The sequence below is a fragment of the Lonchura striata genome, chromosome 36 (genome assembly GCF_046129695.1).
Source record: "Lonchura striata isolate bLonStr1 chromosome 36, bLonStr1.mat, whole genome shotgun sequence".
In the NCBI taxonomy this organism is placed as follows: domain Eukaryota; kingdom Metazoa; phylum Chordata; class Aves; order Passeriformes; family Estrildidae; genus Lonchura; species Lonchura striata.
This window is the reverse complement of record NC_134638.1, coordinates 1,483,186-1,503,079: the sequence shown is the minus strand read 5'-3', so window position 1 is coordinate 1,503,079 and position 19,894 is coordinate 1,483,186. Positions and strand designations below refer to the sequence as shown.

Here is a 19,894-nt window from a genome sequence, read left to right as displayed (position 1 = left end):
CATAATTGGGGGTCCTGCCCCATAGCAGGGGGTCCCTGGTGGAGTCTCTGCCCTATAGAGGGGTCCTGCCCCCCCTGAGCCCCCCAACTGTGCACGGTGCCAATAAAAGAAGGTGGAACCTCGGGGGTCTCTGGGAGATTTTGGGGGTCCCGGAGGAGATTTTGGGGTCCCAGGGAGAATTTGGGAGGTGCCAGGATGGAATTTGGGGTTTTAGGGGGGAAATTTGGGGGGTCCCGGGAGCGAATTTTGGACCCCAAAACCAACCAAGACCCAACCCGAGGTGATTTTATTGAAGCAGAAAAAAGGGGAGGGGTCCCCACTGCCCCCCAAAACCCCCCTGGGAAGGGGGGCAGGAAAAAGGGGGGTTCAGCCCCCCAAAATGAGGCCTGAACCCCCCACCAAATGAGATTTGGACCCCAAAAAAAGCTGGGACGGTCCCAAAAATGGTGCCAGAACACCCCCAAAATTTGTGCTGGGGGCGTGGCCTGGTCCCGGGGGCGGGGCTTGGTCAGAATTGGGGGCGTGGCCTGGGCTCGGGGCGGGGTTTGTGACCGTGTGGGCGTGGCTTGCAGCCGCTGTGGGCGTGGCCTGCCGTGGCCACGCCCCTCACTCCTCCTTCTTGTCGCGGGGTCCGTCGTGGGCGGCCTGGGGGGGGCAAAGGGGGGCTTGAGGATTTTGGGGTGCACAGGGGGGTCTGGGGGGTCCCAAGGGGGTTTTGGGGGGTTCAGGGGGTCCCAAGGGGGTTTTGGGGTGCACAGGGGGGTCTGGGGGGTTCAGGGGGTCCCAAGGGGGTCTTGGGGGTTCAGGGGGTCCCAAGGGGGTTTGGGGGTGCACAGAGGGGGTTTGGGGGGGTTCAGGGGGTCCCAAGGGGGTTTGGGGGTTCATAGAGGGGGTTTGGGGGGGTTCAGGGGGTCCCAAGGGGGTTTTGGGGTGCACGGGGGGGATTCATGGGGGTCCCAAAGGGGTTTGTTGGGGTTCAGGGGGTCCCAAGGGGGTTTTGGGGTGCACGGGGGGGATTCATGGGGGTCCCAAAGGGGTTTTGGGTGCACAGAGGGGGTTTGGGGGGGTCCCAAGGGGGTTTTGGGGTGCACAGGGGGGGTTTGGGGGGGTTCAGGGGGGGTCTCAAGGGGGTTTTGGGGTGCACAGGGGGGGTTCAGGGGGTCCCAAGGGGGTTTGGGGTGCACAGGGGGGGTTCAGGGGGTCCCAAGGGGGTTTGGGGGGGTTCAGGGGGTCCCAAGGGGGTTTTGGGGTGCACAGGGGGGATTTTGGGGGTTCAGGGGGTCCCAAGGGGGTTTGGGGTTCACAGAGGGGGATTCAGGGGGTCCCAAGGGGGTTTGGGGTGCACAGGGGGGGTTCAGGGGGTCCCAAGGGGGTTTGGGGTGCACAGGGGGGGTTCAGGGGGTCCCAAGGGGGTTTGGGGGGGTTCAGGGGGTCCCAAGGGGGTTTTGGGGTGCACAGGGGGATTTTGGGGGTTCAGGGGGTCCCAAGGGGGTTTGGGGGGTTCAGGGGGTCCCAAGGGGGTTTGTTGGGGTTCAGGGGGTCCCAAGGGGGTTTTGGGGTGCACAGGGGGGTTTGGAGGGTACCCAAAGGGATTTTGGGGGGGGTTCAGGGGGTCCCAAGGGGGTTTGTTGGGGTTCAGGGGGTCCCAAGGGGGTTTTGGGGTGCACAGGGGATTTTGGGGCTCCCCTAGGGTTATTCTGGGGGTTCCCCCAGGGTACTCTTTGAGGTATTTTTGGGGTGTTTTGGGGGTTTCCCCAGGGTATTTTTTGGGGCTCCCCCAGGATATTTTTGAGGTGGTTTTGGGGGTTTCCCCAGAGTGTTTTTTGAGATGTTTTTGGGGAGTTTTGGGAGCTCCCCCAGAGTATTTTTTTGGGTGTTTTTGGGATATTTTTGGAGGTTCCCCAGGGTATTTTTGGGGTGATTTTGGGGTGTTTTTTGGGGTGTTTTGGGGTACCTGCAGCCTGGCGTGCTCCTCCAGCAGCCGGTCGTACTCACGGGTCAGGCCCTGGGCCTGGCGCCGCATGGCCTGAACCTCGCTCTCGGCCTTCTCCAGGGCTGCGGGATTTTGGGGAATTTTGGGGAATTTTGGGAATTTTGGGAATTTTGACTGAACCCCCAAACCTCTCCTGACACCCCCAAAACCCCCCTGGACACCCCCAAACCCCTCAACCCCCCATGGCCTGAACCTCGCTCTCGGCCTTCTCCAGGGCTGCGGGATTTTGGGGAATTTTGGGAATTTTGGGAATTTTGGGAATTTTTACTGACCCCTCCTGACACCCCCAAATCCCCCCAGATCCCCCCAAATCCCTCATGGTCCCATTTGTGGGGGGTTCCGGGTCACCTCAAATTCTTTTTTAACAGCCCCAGACTCCCCCAAAAATCTCCAAAATCTCCCCAAAATTCCTCTTTCATCCCCAAAATTCCCCCAAAAAATCCCTCTTTAATGCTCCAGACCCCCCAAAGTCCCAAAATTCCCCTTTAACCCCCAAAAATCCCCTTTTAATCCCTTTAACCCCCACCAAAATCCCAAAAATTCCCCTTTAACCCCCCCAAAATCTCCAAATTCCTCTTTAACCCCCCTAAATCCCCAGAATTCCTCTTTAACTCCCCAAAAAATTCCAAAAATTCCCCTTCAACATCCTCCAAAATGCCAAGAATTCCCCCTTTAACCCCCCCAGAATGACCAAAATTCCCCTTTAACCCCCCTAAAATCCCCAAAATTCCCCTTTAACCCCCCAAAACCCCAAAATTCCCCCTTAACCCTCCAAAATCCCCCTTTAATCCCTTTAACTTCCCCCAAAATCCCAAAAATTCCCCTTTAGCTCCCCCAGGATGCCCAAAATTCCTTTTTAATCCCCCTAAAATCCCCAAAATTCCCTTTTAACCCTCCAAAATCCCCCTTTAATCCCTTTAACTTCCCCCAAAATCCCAAAAATTCCCCTTTAGCTCCCCCAGAATCCCCAAAATTCCTTTTTAATCCCCTAAAATTCCCCTTTAACCCTCCAAAATCCCCCTTTAATCCCTTTAACTTCCCCCAAAATCCCAAAAATTCCCCTTTAACTCCCCCAGGATGCCCAAAATTCTTTTTTAATCCCCCAAAACCCCAAAAATTCCCTTCCAACCCCTCCCAAAATTCCCGAATTTCCCCCTACCCTTCTTGCTGAGCTCCAGCTCCTCCTTCAGCGACTCCACCTTGGCCTTGAGGGTCTCGTTCTCGTCCCGGGTGGGGACGGGGCCCCCCAGACTCCTGCAGCTGCTGGGGGGGCACGAAAAAAAAGGGGTTCAGGGGTTTTGGGGGGATCTGAGGGGTTAGATCAGGAGTTTTGGGGGTTTAGCCTGATTTTTGGGGAGTGTTTTGGGGTTTTATTCTGATTTTTTGAGAGTTTTTTTGGGTTTTATCCTGATTTTTTTGAGTTTTTTTTTTGGGGGGGGGGGGTTTATTCTGATTTTTTTTTTTTTTTTAAGGGGATCCCAGGTGTTTTTAGGGTTGTTTTTTAGCAAATTCCAGGTGTTTCTAGAGCACCCCAGATGTTTTGGGGGATATTTTTAGGAATCCCATGTGCTTTAGGGAATCCCAAGTGGTTTTGGAGTTTTCGGGTGTTTTAGGGCTGATTTTTGGGATCCCAAGTGGTTTTGGGGCTGGTTTTGGGGTTGTTTTTTTGCAATCTCAAGTGGTTTCAGGTGTCCTAGGTGGCTTTGGGGTTGTTTTTTCGGGATCCCAGGTGGTTTTGGGGTTGTTTTCAGGTATTTTAGGGCTGGTTTTTGCAATCCCAGATGATTTTGGCATTGTTTTCAGGTGCTTTAGGGCTGTTTTTTGGGATCCCAGGTGTTTTTTGGGCTGTTCTCAGGTGGTTTTGGGCTGTTCTCAGGTGCTTTAGGGCTGTTTTTTAAGATCCAAATGGTTTTGGGGTTGTTCTCAGGTGCTTTAGAGCTGGTTATTGGGATCCCAGGTGTTTTTTAGGTTGTTCTCAGGTGCTTTAGGGCTGTTTTGGGGATCCCAGGTGTTTTTTGGGTTGTTCTCAGGTGTTTTGGGCTGTTTTTTGCAATCCCAGGTATTTTTGGGATCCCAGGTGCTTTAGGGCTGTTTTTTAGGACCCCAGCTGTTTTTTTGGGTTGTTCTCAGGTGCTTTAGGGCTGGTTTTTGGGATCCCAGGTGTTTTCGGGTTGTTCTCAGGTGTTTTGGGCTGTCTTTTGCAATCCTGGGTGGTTTTGGGATCCCAGGTGTTTTTCGGGCTGTTCTCAGGTGCTTTTTGGGCTGTTCTCAGGTGTTTTTGGGCTGTTCTCAGGTGTTTTGGGTGGTTTTTTGCAATCCTGGGTGGTTTTGGGATCCCAGGTGTTTTTTGGGTTGATTTCAGGTGTTTTTGGGCTATTCTCAGGTGCTTTAGGGCTGTTTTTTAGGACTCCAGCTGTTTTTTTGGGTTGTTCTCAGGTGCTTTAGGGCTGGTTTTTGGGATCCCAGGTGTTTTCGGGTTGTTCTCAGGTGTTTTGGGCTGTTTTTTGCAACCCTGGGTGGTTTTGGGATCCCAGGTGTTTTTTGGGCTGTTCTCAGGTGTTTTCGGGTTGTTCTCAGGTGTTTTGGGCTGTTTTTTGCAACCCTGGGTGGTTTTGGGATCCCAGGTGTTTTTTGGGTTGATTTCAGGTGTTTTCGGGTTGTTCTCAGGTGTTTTGGGCTGGCTGTACCTTCCTGAGGGCGTCGTTGTCCTCCAGGTACTGCCGGGCCGCCTGGCTGGCGCCCTCGGCCTGCTTGCGGAACGCCTGGCTGGAGGCACCCAGGGCAGCCTGCGCCGAGATCAGCGTCACCAGGCGCCTCAGGAGGCTGGGGGGCACAAATTTGGGGTTCAGGGACCCCCAGATTGGGGTCACGGAACCCCCAAAATCCCCCTGAATCCCCCAAATCCCACTGAGTCCCCCAAAATTCCCCCCCGAGATCCCGGGCCTGGCTGGAAGCACCGAGCACGGCCTGGGCCGAGATCAGCGTCACCAGGCGCCTCAGGAGGCTGGGGGGCACAAATTTGGGGTTCAGGGACCCCCAGATTGGGGTCACAGAACCCCCAAAATCCCCCAAATCCCACACAGTCCCCCAAATCCCCAAAATCCCCCCGAGACTGCCAGGCATGGCTGGAGGCACCCAGGGCGGCCTGCGCCGAGATCAGCGTCACCAGGCGCCTCAGGAGGCTGGGGGGCACAAATCTGGGGTTCAGGGACCCCCAAAATTCCACTGAGTCCCCCAAATCCCACTCAGTCCCCCCCATCCCCAAAATTCCCTCCTGAGATCCCGGGCCTGGCTGGAAGCACCGAGCACGGCCTGCGCCGAGATCAGCGTCACCAGGCGCCTCAGGAGGCTGGGGGGCACAAATTTGGGGTTCAGGGACCCCAAAATTGGGGTCACGGAACCCCCAAAATCCCCCTGAATCCCCCAAATCCCACTGAGTCCCCCAAAATTCCCCCCCGAGACCCTGGGCCTGGCTGGAAGCACCGAGCACGGCCTGGGCCCGAGATCAGCGTCACCAGGTGCCTCAGGAGGCTGGGGGGGGCACAAATTTGGGGTTCAGGGACCCCCCAAATTCCCTTCAGCCCCCCCCCAAATCACGGCCCAGGACCCCCAGATCTCCCCCAGCCTCACAAGGAGAGCAGCAGGGCAAAGCCAGCCAGGACCACCCCTTCCCAACCCCCTCAAACCCGCTCCAGGACCCCCCAAACCATGGCTGGGACCCCCCAAATTCCCTTCAGCCCCCCCAAATTCCCTTCAGCTCCCCCAAAAATTCCCTTCAGCCCCCCCAAAATCGTGCCTGGGACCCCCCAAATTCCCTTCAGCTCCCCCAAAATCCACCCAGGCTCACAAGGAGAGCAGCAAGGTGAAGCCAGCCAGGTAGAGCCTCTTCCAAACCCTCCCAAACCAGCTCCAGGACCCCCCAAACCATGGCTGGGACCCCCCAAATTCCCTTCAGCCCCCCCCAAATTCCATTCAGCCCCCCCAGATCGTGCCCAGGACCCCCCAAATCTCCCCAAGGATCACAAGGAGAGCAGCAGGGCGAAGCCAGCCGGGTAGAGCCTCTTCCCAACCCTCCCAAACCAGCTCCAGGACCCCCCTGACTGATTCCAGGCCCCCCAAATTCCCTTCAGCCCCCCCAAACTGTGGCTGGGACCCCCAAATCTCCCAAGGATCACAAGGAGAGCAGCAGGGCGAAGCCAGCCGGCTAGAGCCTCTTCCCAACCCTCCCAAACCAGCTCCAGGACCCCCCAAACCATGGCTGGGACCCCCCAAGTTCCCTTCAGCCCCCCCAAATTCCCTTCAGCCCCCCCCAAATTCTCTTCAGCCCCCCCAAATTGTGGCTGGGACCCCCCAAATTCCCTTCAGCCCCCCCCAAATTCTCTTCAGCCCCCCAAACTGTGGCTGGGACCCCCCAAATCTCCCCCAGGATCACAAGGAGAGCAGCAGGGCGAAGCCAGCCGGGTAGAGCCTCTTCCCAACCCTCCCAAACCAGCTCCAGGACCCCCCTGATTGACTCCAGGACCCCCCAAATTCCCTTCAGCCCCCCCAAATCGTGCCCAGGAACCCCCAAATCCCCCCCGGGCTCACAAGGAGAGCAGCAGGGCGAAGCCAGCCAGGTAGAGGTTCCTCTGGGCACGGAAGAGTTTCATGTGGAAGTGCTCCAGCGCGGCCGGGTTGCTGCCCAGCGCCTCCCGGTCGCCCAGGCTGTACCTACGCGTCTCCCGCAGCGCGTCTGGGGGACAGGGGGGTCAGCGGGGGACACCCCCAGAGACCCCCCAGAGACCCCCCAGATCCACCCCCAAATCCGTACAGACACCCCCCAGAGACCCCCCAGAGACCCCCAGATCCACCCCCAAATCCGTACAGACACCCCCAGAGACCACCCAGAGACCCCCAGATCCACCCCCAAATCCGTACAGACACCCCAGAGACCACCCAGAGACCCCCCAGATCCACCCCCAAATCCGTACAGACACCCCCCAGAGACCACCCAGAGACCCCCCAGATCCACCCAGAGACCACCCCCAGATCCACCCCCAAATCCGTACAGACACCCCCCAGAGACCCCCCAGATCCACCCCCAAATCCGTACAGACACCCCCAGAGACCCCCCAGAGACCCCCCCCAGATCCACCCCCAAATCCGTACAGACACCCCCAGAGACCACCCAGAGACCCCCCAGAGACCCCCCCAGATCCGTACAGACACCCCCAGAGACCACCCAGAGACCCCCCAGATCCACCCCCAAATCCGTACAGACACCCCCCAGAGACCCCCCAGATCCGTACAGACACCCCCAGAGACCACCCAGAGACCCCCCCCAGAATCCACCCCCAAATCCACACAGACACCCCCCAAATCCACCCAGAGTCCCCCCAAATCCACCCAGAGACCCCTCCCAAATCCACATAGACACCCCCGATCCACCCCCAAATCTGCACAGACACCCCCCAGAGACCACCCAAAGACCCCCAGAATCCACCCCCAAATCCGTACAGACACCCCCCAGAGACCACCCAGAGACCCCCCAGATCCACCCCCAAATTCCACCCAGAGACCCCCCAGAATCCACCCAGAGACCACCCCCAAATCCACATAGACCCCCCCCCGATCCACCCCCAAATCTGCACAGACACCCCCCAGAGACCACCCAGAGACCACCCCCAGATCCACCCCCAAATTCCACCCAGAGACCCCCCAGAATCCACCCAGAGACCACCCCCAAATCTGCACAGACACCCCCATATGCACCCCCAAATCCGCACGGACACCCCCCAGAGACTACCCCCAGAATCCACCCAGAGACCCCCCAAATTCACCCAGAGACCCCCCCAAATCCACCCAGAGACCCCCCCCGATCCACCCCCAAATCTGCACAGACACCCCCCAGAGACCACCCAGAGACACCCCAGAATCCACCCCCAAATCCACCCAGAGACCCCCCAGATCCACCCAGAGACCCCTCCCCAAATCGATCCAGAGACCCCCCCCAAATCCACACAGACCCCCTCAGATCCACCCCCAAATCCGCACAGACACCCCCCAGAGACCACCCCCAAATCCACCCAGAGACCCCCCAGAATCCACCCCCAAATTCCACCCAGAGACCCCCCAGAGACCCCCAGATCCACCTAGAGATCCCCCAGAATCCACCCCCAAATCTGCACAGACACCCCCAGATGCACCCCCAAATCCGCACGGACACCCCCCAGAGACCACCCCCGGAATCCACCCAGAGCCCCCCAAATCCACCCAGAGACCCCCCCCGATCCACCCCCAAATCTGCACAGACACCCCCCAGAGACCACCCAGAATCCACCCCCAAATCCGTACAGACACCCCTCAGAGACCACCCCCAGATCCACCCCCAAATCCACCCAGAGACCCCCCAGATCCACCCAGAGACCCCCCCCAAATCCACACAGACCCCCCCAGATGCACCCCCAAATCTGCACAGACACCCCCCAGAGACCACCCAGAGACCCCCTAGAATCCACCCCCAAATCCACACAGACACCCCCCTGAGACCCCCCCCCAGATCCACCCAGAGACCCCCATAGATCCACCCAGAGACCCCCCCCAAATCCACCCAGAAACCCACCCAGAGACCCCCAAATCCACCTCACATCCACACAGAGACCCCCCCAATCCACCTGGACACACCAAGGGTGCCCGTGCCCCAAGGCATCAAAATCTTCATAAAATTCACCCAAAATCTCCCTGAAATCCACCCAAAATCCTCCCAAAGTTCCACCAAATCCCCAAAATCCACCCCAAATCCCCCAAAAATCCAGCCAAACTCCCGCAAAGTTCCACCAAAATCCCCCCCAACATTCCCCCAAATCCCCCCAACATCCAACCAAAACTGCCCCCAAAATCCCCTCAAAATCCTCCAAAGTTCCCCAAAATTCTCCCACAATCCACATAAAATTCTCCCAAAACCCCCTCAAAATTCGCCCAAAATTCCCCCAAAACCCCCTCAAAATTAGCCCAAAATTCCCCCAAATCCACCCAAAATCCAGCCAAACTCCCCCAAAAATCCACCCAAAATTTTCTCCATTTCCCCCCAAAATCCCCTCAAAATCCTCCACAATTCCCCCAAAAACTGCCCCCAAAAATCCCCTTTAAACCCCCCCAGCACCCACCGAGCAGCAGCAGCACGAGGATGACGATGAGGACGATGAAGAAGGAATTCCCGTAGGACACGGCCAGCCCCACCAGGCGGGAGCGGAAAATCTTCTGCCATCTGGGTTTGGGGGGGGAGACACAAATTTGGGACCCCCCAAAATTCCAGGGAATCCCACCCAGGACCCTCCGAATTTTTTGAAATGAAATTTTCTATTCCAGGGTCGTGCGAAAGGAAAAAAAAATTGATTTTTTAGTGAATTTTTCTTCTTTCGTTGGAGTGGGGAGGGCACAAACTGCGACCCCCAGGACCCTCCCCAAATTCCAGGGAATCCCCTCAGGACCCCCCTAAATTCCCTCAGGAAATCCCCAATCCCACAGGACCCCCCCCCCAAATCTTTCCTCCCAACCCTTAGAGACCCTCCCCACTTTTAGGGACCCCTCCCCACCTTTGGGAACCCTTCCCCCCTTCAGGGACCCCTCCCCACATTTAGAGGTACCTCGCTAATTTTAAGGACCCTCCCCACCTTTGGGGACCCCTCCCCACTTTTAGGGACTCCCCGACTTTTAGGGACCCCTCCCCACATTTATAGGTCCCTCCCCATTTTTAAGGACCCCTCCCCACTTTTGGGGGCCCCCTCGAATTTTAGAGACCCCTCCCCATTTTTAAGGACCCCTCCCCACCTTTGGAGACCCTTCCCCACATTTAGAGGTACCTCTCTACTTTTAAGGACCCTCCCCATCTTTGGAGACCCCTCCCCACTTTTAGGGACCCCTCCCCACCTTTAGGGACCGACCCTTCCCCCCTTTAGGGACCCCTCCCCTCATTTAGAGGTCCCTCCCCATTATTAAGGACCCCTCCCCACTTTTGGGGGCCCCCTCGAATTTTAGGGACCCCTCCCCACCTTTAGCGACCCCTTTCCACATTTAGGGACCTCCCACTCTTCCCTTTAACGACCCTCCCCATATTTAAAGATTCCCCCCCCACTTTTAGAGACCCCTCCCCACTTTGGGGACCCCCTGCCCTCACCTGGCTGGAGACACGAAGGGGACGCAGAGCAGCAGCACCAAAAACACCTCCGCGTACAGGAACGTGGCCACCGCCGTCCACTGCAGGCTCATGGCGGCTTGAGGGGGGCACGGGCAGCGATGGGGACCCGGTTTGGGGCACCGGGACCCCCAAAATCCCCTCAGGAACCCCCAAAATCCGCCCCGGGGCCGCCCCTCCCTCACCGCCCTCACCCTCAGGAACGCGACCAGCGGAAGCCACGCCCACACGCTGAGGGAGCGGCCAATCAGAGCGAGAGGCGGGAAAATAGCTGGGTGACGTCACAGCTGCCCGCCATTTTCCCCCGCCCCGCCACCCGGGGAAATTTCAACAATAAATTTAATAATAAATTTAATCAGTTGGGATGAAACCGTTAAAGCGGGTAAAGTTAATCACAATTAATTTCGTCATTAGTGAAATTAATGGGATTGAAATAAAGCCGCGCCTCTTTCGTCGTGGAGCCGCCCACGCCTCCCCACCCCTTAACGCCAATGGTTCGTCCCTTAACCGTAGCCACGCCCCCACCCCGCCCACAGCCAATCATTGTCCCGCCCTCACAGCTTGTCCCGCCCATGGAATTGATTGACAGCTCTGGACACGTTTATTGCGTTTATTGGGGAGGGGGCCGGACTCCCCAAATTTTGGGGGGATTCGTGAGGGGTCTGAGGGGGTCCCAAGGGGGTTTTGGGGTCCAAGGGGGATCCAGAGGGGATTTTTGGGGGATTCCGAGGGGATTTTGGGGATCCTGGGGGTGGTCCCATTGGAATTTTGGGGGTCTCAAAAGGGATTTTGGGGTCCTGGGGTGTCCCATTGAAAGTTGGGGGTCCCAAAGGGATTTTGGGGATCCTGGGGGTGTCCCATTGGAATTTTGGGGGTCCCAAAGGGATTTTGGGGGTCCTGGAGGGTGTCCCATTGGAATTTTGGGGGTCTCAAAACGATTTTGGGGGTCCTGGGGGTGTCCCATTGGAATTTTGGGTGTCCCAAAGGGATTTTGGGGATCCTGGAGGGGGTCCCAAGGGGATTTTGGATGTCCCAAAGGGATTTTGGGGAGCCTGGGGGGGTCCCAAGGGGATTATGGGGGTCCCAAAGGGATTTTGGGGAGCCTGGGGGGGTCCCAAGGGGATTATGGGGTCCAAAGGGATTTTGGGGATCATGGGGGGGGTCCCATTGGAATTTTGGGGGTCCCGTGGGGTCCCAAGGGGAATTTTGAGGCTCTGGTGGGGGATTTGGGGGGAAAATATGAGCACCCTGAGGTGTTTCGGGGTGGATTTCGGGGTGAATTTTGGGGTTCCCAAGATTCGGGGTGGGGTTTTTTTTTTTGGAGGGGGGGTCCCGGGAGGATTTTGGGGGGGGGGTCTCACCCAGGGGCCCCCCCAGCAGCAGCAGCCCCAGCAGGACCCCCCGATCACCCCCAGTGCCACCAGTTGGGCTCGGAGCGGGAGGAGGCGCCCAGGGGGCTCGGGGGGGGCTCGGGGGTCCCGCGAAGATTTTGGGGGGTCCCGGGGGGGCTCGGAGCGGCTGCCGGGGCTCCAAACGCAGGGGGCTGGTGGGGGGGAGAGAAAAATTAGGGGGGGATTTGGGGGGGGTCCCCAAAAACCCCCCCCCGCCCCTCCCCCCCCTCACCTGTCCAGGTGATCCAGCAGGGTGGGGGAGGGGCGCTCCAAAATCTGGGGGGCAAAGGGGGGGGGGGTGAGGGGGGAAGGTCCCATCCCAAAATAACACCTGGACCCCTTCCCCACACCAAGGTGTCAAAATTGCCCCCAAAATCGCCTCAAAATTACCTCAAAATCCCCCAAAATTCCCTCAAATTGCACCCAAAATTCCCTCAAAATGCACCCAAAATCCACCCAAAATCCCCCCTAAAATCCACTCCAAATCCCCCCAAAATCTCCTCAATATTTCCCCAATATTTACCCAAATCCTCTCAAAATCCCCTCAAAATTCCCCCAAAATCCCCCTAAAATCCACCCAAAGTCCCCTCAAAATTCCCTCAAAAAATTCACAAGTCCTCTCAAAATTCCCCCAGAAATCCTCCAAGTCGCCTAAAATCCCTCAAAATTCCCCAAGAATTCCCTCAGAATTCCCCCTAAAATCCACCCAAAATCCCCTCAATATTTCCTAAAAAAATTCGCTCACATCCTCCCAAAATTCCCACAAAACCCCCCAAAATTCACCTAAAATCCCTCAAAATCCCCCCGAATTCCCCTCAGAATTCACCCCAAATTTCCCCCCAAACTTCCCTCAAAATTTCCTCCAAATCCTCCCAAAATTCCTACAAAGTCCCCCCCAAAATCCCCAGAAAATTTCCTCAGAATCCCCCCAAATTCCCCCAAAATCCCCAAATTTCCTCCTCACAGGTTGCCGTGCTCGCGCCCCCCCCCAAATTCTGGGGGGGCTCTGTCGTTGTCGGGATCATCTGTGGGGGAAGGGGGTGCAGAGACCCCAAAAAATCCTGAGGACCCCCCAAAACCCCAAATTCTTCTGGGACCCCCCCCAAACCCCCCAGGAACCCTCAAAAGCCCCCCAGGGACCCCCAAAACCCCCCCAAATTCCTCGGGTTCCTCCCCATCATGGAACCCCCCCCCTCCCCAAATCCCTCTGGGACCCCCAAAATTCCCACCAGGATCCCCCCAAAACCCCAGGACCCCCCAGGGATACTCCAAGACCCCCCCCGGGGACACCCCAAATCTCCCTGGGATCCCCAAAATTCTCCCAGGACCCCCAAAGCCCCCCAGGGACCCCCCAAAAACCCCCAGGGACACTCCCAAGCCCCACCTCGGGGACCCCCAAATCTCCCTGGGATCCCCAAAATTCTCCCAGGACCCCCAAATCCCCCTAGGGACCCCCCCAAAATCACCAGGACCCCCCCAGGGACACTCCAAGCGCCCCTCAGGTACCCCCAAATCTCCCTGGGACCCCCAAAACCCCCCAGGGACCCCTCCAAAACCACCCAGGACCCCCCCAGGGACCCCAAATCTCCCTGGGATCCCCAAAATTCCCCCAGGACCCCCCAACCCCCCCCCCAGGAGCCCCCAAACAACCCAAGGATCCCCCACAGGGACCCCTGAAACTGCCCCAGGGAACCCCAAAATTCCACCAGGACCCCCAAACCCCTCCAGCGACCCCCCAAAAACCCCTCAGGGACCCCCAAATCTCCCTAGGATACCCCAAAATTCCCCCAGGACCCCCAAATCCCCCCAGGGACCCTCTAAAACCCCAGGACCCCCCAGGGACACTCCAAGCCTTCCCCCAGGGACCCCCAAATCTCCCAGGGACACCCCCAAACTCCCAGGGACCCCTCCAAAACCACCCAGGGACCCCCAAATCTCCCTGGGGTCCCCAAAATTCCCCAGGACCCCCAAAGTCCCCCAGGGACCCCCCTAAAACCCCCAGGGACCCCCCCAGAATCGCCAGGACACCCCCAGGGACACTCCAAAACCCCCCAGGGAACCCCCAAATCTCCCTGGGACCCCCCCAAACTCCCCAGGGACCCCTCCAAAACCCCCCAGGGACCCCCAAATCTCCCTGGGATCCCCAAAATTCCCCCAGGACCCCCAAAGTCCCCAGGGCCCCCCCAGAATCGCCAGGATCCCCCCAGGTACACTCCAAGCCCCCCCCCCCAGGACCCCCAAATCTCCCAGGGACACCCCCAAACTCCCCAGGGACCCCTCCAAAATCCCCCAGGACCCCCCAGGGACCCCCAAATCTCCCTGGGATCCCCAAAATTCCTCCAGGACCCCCAAATCCCCCCAGGGACCCCCTAAAACCCCCAGGACCCCCCCAGGGACACTCCAAGCCCCCCCAGGGACCCCCAAATCTCCCAGGGACACCCCCAAACTCCCCAGGGACCCCTCCAAACCCCCCAGGGACCCCCAAAATCTCCCTGGGATCCCCAAAATTCCTCCAGGACCCCCAAAGCCCCCCAGGGACCCCCCCAGAATCGCCAGGACACCCCCAGGGACCCCCAAATCTCCCTGGGATCCCCAAAATTCCCCCAGGACCCCTCCAAAACCCCCCAGGACCCCCCCAGGGACCCCCAAATCTCCCAGGGACACCCCCAAACTCCCCAGGGACCCCCCCAAAACCCCCCAGGACGCCCCCAGGGACCCCCAAAATTCCCCCAGGACCCCCCAAACCCCCCGGGACCCCCCCACGGACCCGCGCCCCCCCTGCGCCACCGCCGGGTCTCGAACTCGTAGAATTTCTTCTCGTAGAGTTTGCGGGGGGGCCCTGGGGGGGGCACGGGTCAGCCCAGGGCTCCCAGTGCAAACCAGTTCAAACCAGTTCACACCAGTTACCCCTCCCAGTGCAAACCAGTTCACACCAGTTACCCCTCCCATCCCTCCCAGTGCAAACCAGTTCAAACCAGTTCACACCAGTTACCCCTCCCAGTGCAAACCAGTTCAAACCAGTTACCCCTCCCAGTGCAAACCAGTTCAAACCAGTTACCCCTCCCATCCCTCCCAGTGCAAACCAGTTCAAACCAGTTCACACCAGTTACCCCTCCCAGTGCAAACCAGTTCAAACCAGTTACCCCTCCCAGTGCAAACCAGTTCAAACCAGTTACCCCTCCCATCCCTCCCAGTGCAAACCAGTTCAAACCAGTTCACACCAGTTACCCCTCCCAGTGCAAACCAGTTCAAACCAGTTACCCTTCCCATCCCTCCCAGTGCAAACCAGTTCAAACCAGTTCAAACCAGTTACTCCTCCCATCCCTCCCAGTCGTTCCCAATCCCTCCCAGTGCTCCCAGTCCAAACCAGTGTTCCCAGTTACCCCTCCCAGTCCCTCCCAGTCATCCCCAGCCCCTGCCAATGCTCCCACTGCAAACCAGTGTTCCCAGTTACCCCTCCCAGTGCAAACCAGTGCTCCCAGTTACCCCTCCCATTCCCCTCCCGGTACTCTCCCAGACCCCTCCCAGTATCCCCCCATCCACCTCCCAGTTCCCTCAGTCCCCCCCAATTCCCTCCCAGTTCTTCCCAGTTTCCCCCAATCCCCTCCCAATGCTCCCAGTCCAAACCAGTGTTCCCAGTTACCCCTCCCAGTGCAAACCAGTGCTCCCAGTTACCCCTCCCATTCCCTCCCAGTACTCTCCCAGTCCCCTCCCAGTGTCCCCCCAATTACCTCCCAGTCCCCCCAGTCCCCCCAATTCCCTCCCAGTCCTTCCCAGTTTCCCCCAATCCCCTCCCAGTGCCCCCAGTCCAAACCAGTGCTCCCAGTTACCCCTCCCAGTACACCCCAATTCCCTCCCAGTTCCTCCCAGTCACCCCCACTCCCCTCCCAGTCCCCCCAATCTGCCCCTGTCCCCTCCCAGTCCCCCCCAAATCCCTCCCAGTCCCCCAGTCCCAACTCCAGTTCCCTCTCAGTCCCCTCCCAGTTCCTCCCAATCCCCTCCCAGTCCCCATCAATGCTCTCCCAGTCCCTCCCAGTCTCTCCCAGTGCCCACCCAGGGGCCCGCGCCGGCTCTGGAGTTTCTCCAGCAGCTCCTGGTCCGAGAGGCCCCGAAAACTTTCCATGGCTGGGGGGGCACTGGGAATCAATGGGGGGCACTGGGAGGCACTGGGGACACTGGGAGTCACTGGGGGGGCACTGGGAGCTACTGGGGGTCACTGGGGGGGCACTGGGAGTCACTGGGAGTCACTGGGGGAGTCACTGGGAATCATGGGGGGCACTGGGAGGCACTGGGGGAGCACTGGGAGGCACTGGGAGGCACTGGGGGGGCACTGGGAGGCACTGGGGGAGCACTGGGAGGTACTGGGGGTCACTGGGGGGGCACTGGGAGTCACTGGGAGGCACTGGGGAGCACTGGGAGGCACTGGGGGTCACTGGGAGGCACTGGGGGGTCACTGGGGGTGCACTGGGGGGACACTGGGAGTCACTGGGGGGGCACTGGGAGTCACTGGGGGGGCACTGGGAGGCACTGGGGGGCACTGGGAGTCACTGGGAGTCACTGGGAATCACTGGGAGTCACTGGGGGGGCACTGGGAGGCACTGGGGAGCCACTGGGAATCATGGGGGTCACTGGGGACACTGGGGGAGTCACTGGGAGGTACTGGGGGGGCACTGGGAGGTCCCGGGGGATCCCCTGTGGGTTTGGGGGTGCTCCCGAGGGGTCCCCCATCAATTTTGGGGGTCCCAGAGAGACCCCAGTGGGTTTGGGGGATCCCAAATTCTCCTCACGGCTCTGGGGGGATCCAGGGGGTCCCCCCCTGAATTTTGGGGATTTTTGGGAGGGTTTGGGGGGTCCCGGTGTCCCCTCACGGCTTTGCGGGGGCTCTGAGGTTCTCCCCCTGAGTTTTGGGGATTTCTGGGGGATTTTTCGGGGGGTCCCGATGTCCCCCCCTGAATTTTGGGGATTTTTGGGGTTTTTTAAAGGGAATTTTTCGGGGGTCCCGAGGTCCCCTCACGGCTCTGGGGGGAATTCAGGGGGTCTCCTGTTGAGCTTTGGGGATTTTTGGGTGGGTTTTTTTTTTTGGGGGGGGGGTCTCGAGATTCCCTCGTGTCTCTGGGAGGATCCAGGGGGTCTCCCCCTGAATTTTGGGCATTTTTGGGGTTTTTTTTTGGGAGTTTTTGGGATCCCCTCACGGCTCTGGGGGGGAATTCGGGGGGTCTCCTGTTGAGCTTTGGGGATTTTTGGGTATTTTTTCTAGGGGGGGGTCCCGAGATTCCCTCGTGGCTCTGGGGGCATCCAGGGGGTCTCCCCCTGAATTTTGGGGATTTTGGGGTTTTTTAAAGGGAATTTTTCGGGGGTCCCGAGGTCCCCTCACAGCTCTGGGGGGAATTCGGGGGGTCTCCTGTTGAGCTTTGGGGATTTTTGGGTGGTTTTTTGGGGGGGCGGGGGTCTCGAGATTCCCTCGTGTCTCTGGGAGGATCCAGGGGGTCTCCCCCTGAATTTTGGAGATTTTTGGGGGTTTTTTTGGGGAGTTTTTGGGATCCCCTCACAGCTCTGGGGGGGAATTCAGGGGGTCTCCTGTTGAGCTTTGGGGATTTTTGGGTGTTTTTTTTTTGGGGGGGGGGGTCTCGAGATTCCCTCGTGGCTCTGGGGGGATCCAGGGGGTCTCCCCCTGAATTTTGGGGATTTTTGGGTGTTTTTTTTTTGGGGGGGGGGGTCTCGAGATTCCCTCGTGGCTCTGGGGGGATCCAGGGGGTCTCCCCCTGAATTTTGGGGATTTTTTGGGGTTTTTTTTGGGAGTTTTTGGGGGTCCCCTCACAGCTCTGGGGGGAATTCGGGGGGTCTCCCCCTGAATTTTGGGGATTTTTGGGTTTTTTTTAAGGAGTTTTTCGGGGTCCCGAGGTCCCCTCACAGCTCTGGGGGGGAATTCGGGGGTCTGCCCCTGAACTTTGGGAATTTTTGGGTGGTTTTTTTTTGGGGGTGTCCCGAGATTCCCTCGTGGCTCTGGGAGGATCCAGGGGGTCCCCCCCTGAATTTTGGAGATTTTTGGGGGTTTTTTTGGGAGTCTTTGGGGGTCCCCTCACAGCTCTGGGGGGAATTCGGGGGGTCTCCTGTTGAGCTTTGGGGATTTTTGGGTGATTTTTTTGGGGGCGTGGGTCCCGAGATTCCCTCGTGGCTCTGGGGGGATCCAGGGGGTCTCCCCCTGAATTTTGGGGATTTTTGGGTTTTTTTGGGGGAGTTTTTGGGGGTCCCCTCACAGCTCTGGGGGGGAATTCGGGGGGTCTCCCCCTGAGCTTTGGGTATTTTTGGGTGGGTTTTTTTTTGGGGGTGTCCCGAGATTCCCTCGTGTCTCTGGGAGGATCCAGGGGGTCTCCCCCTGAATTTTGGGGATTTTTTGGGTTTTTTTGGGGGAGTTTTTGGGGGTCCCCTCACAGCTCTGGGGGGGAATTCGGGGGGTCTCCCCCTGAGCTTTGGGGTTCTTTTGGTGGGTTTTTTTTGGGGGGGTGTCCCGAGATTCCCTCGTGTCTCTGGGAGGATCCAGGGGGTCTCCCCCTGAATTTTGGAGATTTTTGGGGGTTTTTTTGGGGAGTTTTTGGGGGTCCCCTCACAGCTCTGGGGGGAATTCGGGGGATCTCCCCCTGAGCTTTGGGGTTCTTTTGGGGTTTTTTTGGGGGTCCCGAGATTCCCTCATAGCTCTGGGAGGGTCCCCCCTGAATTTTGGAGGTTTTTTTGAGGAGTTTTTTGGGGCTTTTTCGGGGTTTTTGGGGGTCCCGGTACCTTCGCTCCGCCGGGGCCGCGCCGGTGATGACTCAGGGGGCGTGGCCACCAAAGCCACGCCCACATTCCTTATTTGCATACAGTTCCCGCCCAAACGTTGGGTGTTGCCCGTTATGGGCGTGGCTACATTAGACCACGCCCATTTCCTTCTACGATGTGGGCGTGGCCTATCGCAAACCACGCCCATTCCTTCTTTTGGGACTGTTCCACGGAGGTTTTGGGGGGTCCCAGCGCCCCACGACCCCCCCCAAAACCCCTCCCATGAGCTCCGGGCCCCCAAATTTGGGGTCTCCATCCTCAAAACCCCCCCCCAAAATGTGCGGTCACAACCCCCAGACCTCCCTCCCAACAAAATTGGGGTCACACCGCCTCACGTCCCTCCCCCGCCCCCCCCCAAGATTTGGGGTCCCCCAACCAAACCCCGAGACCCCCCTCTCCCCCTCGTCCAAATTCACAGCCCAACCCCCTCCCCAAAAAATTTGGGGACCCCCCTGGCGGTGTCACCGTCGTCTTTTATTCCCTCCGGGGGGTCCCAGGGGGGCTCAGCCCCCGCCCCCCACCCCCGGCCCTGCCCCACTGTTGTTTTTTTTTTGGGGGGGGGGATGAGGGGGCAGCGGGGGGGGGGGGGGGGGTCCCCCAAAAGTCACAATCACGGCACAAAGACACGGGGGGGGGAGGGGCACGGCCGGGGGGGGGCTTTGGCACGGCCGTGGGGTGGGGGGTGGGTTTCGGGGGGATTTTGGGGGGATTTTGGTGTTTTTTGGGGGGTTCTGGGGGGGTTTTTGGGGATTCATTGGGGTTCTATGAGGGAGGGGTCAAGCCCCGCCCACTCCACCGCCCCCTCCCCCTTGGGGGCGTGGCTCAGCCCCAGGCCCCGCCCCCAATGGCCGCCGTGAGGGGCGGCTCTTCGGCACAGCGCCCCCTGCTGGAGGGGAGGACCTGGAGGAAGGGGAGACACGGGGAGGGTCAGGGCGCCCCCTGGCGGATTGGAGGACTCGGAGTGTTAATGGTGGGGGGGGGAATCCAAATTTTATCCACCCCCCCCATCCTAAAATTGACCCCAAAACTGCCCCAATCCCTCATGGGACCCTAAATTAATCACCCATGGAGACCCCCCCCAAAATAAAATTCCTCACAACCCCCCTTCCCCATGGAGACCCCAAACTCCCCCAAAATCCCCCAAAATTCCACCCAAACCCACCCCAAACCCCCATATCCCCCGAGCCCCCAAACCCCAAACCCTCCCTAAAGCCCCCCAAATCCCCCCCGAGGCCCCAAAACCCCCCCAAAAAACCCCTCGGAGCCCCCAAAATCCTCCAAACCACCCCAAACCCCCAAAATCACTCCTAACCCCCCAAGCTCCCCCCAAAATCCTCCAAACCCACCCAAAACCCTCAAAACCCCTCGGAGCCCCCAAAATCCTCCAAACCCACCCCAAACCCCCCAAAATCAATCCAAAGCCCCCAAGCTCCCCCAAAATCCCTCCAAACCACCCCAAACCCTCAAAAACCCCTCGGAGCCCCCCAAAATCCCTCCAAACCCTCCCGAACCCCCCAGATC

The 19,894-nt window shown here is 58.9% G+C and overlaps 2 protein-coding genes across 2 annotated transcripts; both read right to left on the bottom strand.

The window, feature by feature from the left end:
- Positions 1 to 108: 108 nt before the first annotated feature.
- BCAP31 (B cell receptor associated protein 31) lies at positions 109 to 10,404 on the bottom strand. Its single transcript, XM_077789751.1, is given in 9 exon segments — positions 109 to 645; positions 1,955 to 2,055; positions 3,153 to 3,235; positions 3,237 to 3,256; positions 4,681 to 4,816; positions 6,581 to 6,725; positions 9,139 to 9,239; positions 10,149 to 10,245; positions 10,361 to 10,404. Coding segments are annotated over 8 exon segments (717 nt in total). The 5' UTR covers positions 10,241 to 10,245; positions 10,361 to 10,404; the 3' UTR covers positions 109 to 606.
- On the bottom strand, positions 10,363 to 18,521 carry LOC144247932 (uncharacterized). Its single transcript, XM_077789659.1, has 6 exons — positions 18,335 to 18,521; positions 15,611 to 15,682; positions 14,325 to 14,396; positions 12,522 to 12,582; positions 11,790 to 11,833; positions 10,363 to 10,397 (listed from the first exon to the last, which is right to left on the bottom strand). Exons 1-6 carry the CDS (start codon positions 18,519 to 18,521, stop codon positions 10,363 to 10,365), a joined length of 471 nt encoding a protein of 156 aa, XP_077645785.1.
- Positions 18,522 to 19,894: the final 1,373 nt, after the last annotated feature.

Excerpts from the sequence above, each read along its gene's own strand:
- LOC144247932 (XM_077789659.1), bottom strand. The coding sequence starts at position 18,521 with ATGGGCGTGGTTTGCGATAGGCCACGCCCACATCGTAGAAGGAAATGG. Across the intron at positions 15,683-18,334 it reads GCGGCCCCGGCGGAGCGAAG|CCATGGAAAGTTTTCGGGGC; the intron begins GTACCGGGACCC and ends GTGCCCCCCCAG. Across the intron at positions 10,398-11,789 it reads CTGCTGGATCACCTGGACAG|CGTGTGGGCGTGGCTTCCGC; the intron begins GTGAGGGGGGGG and ends CCGCTCCCTCAG.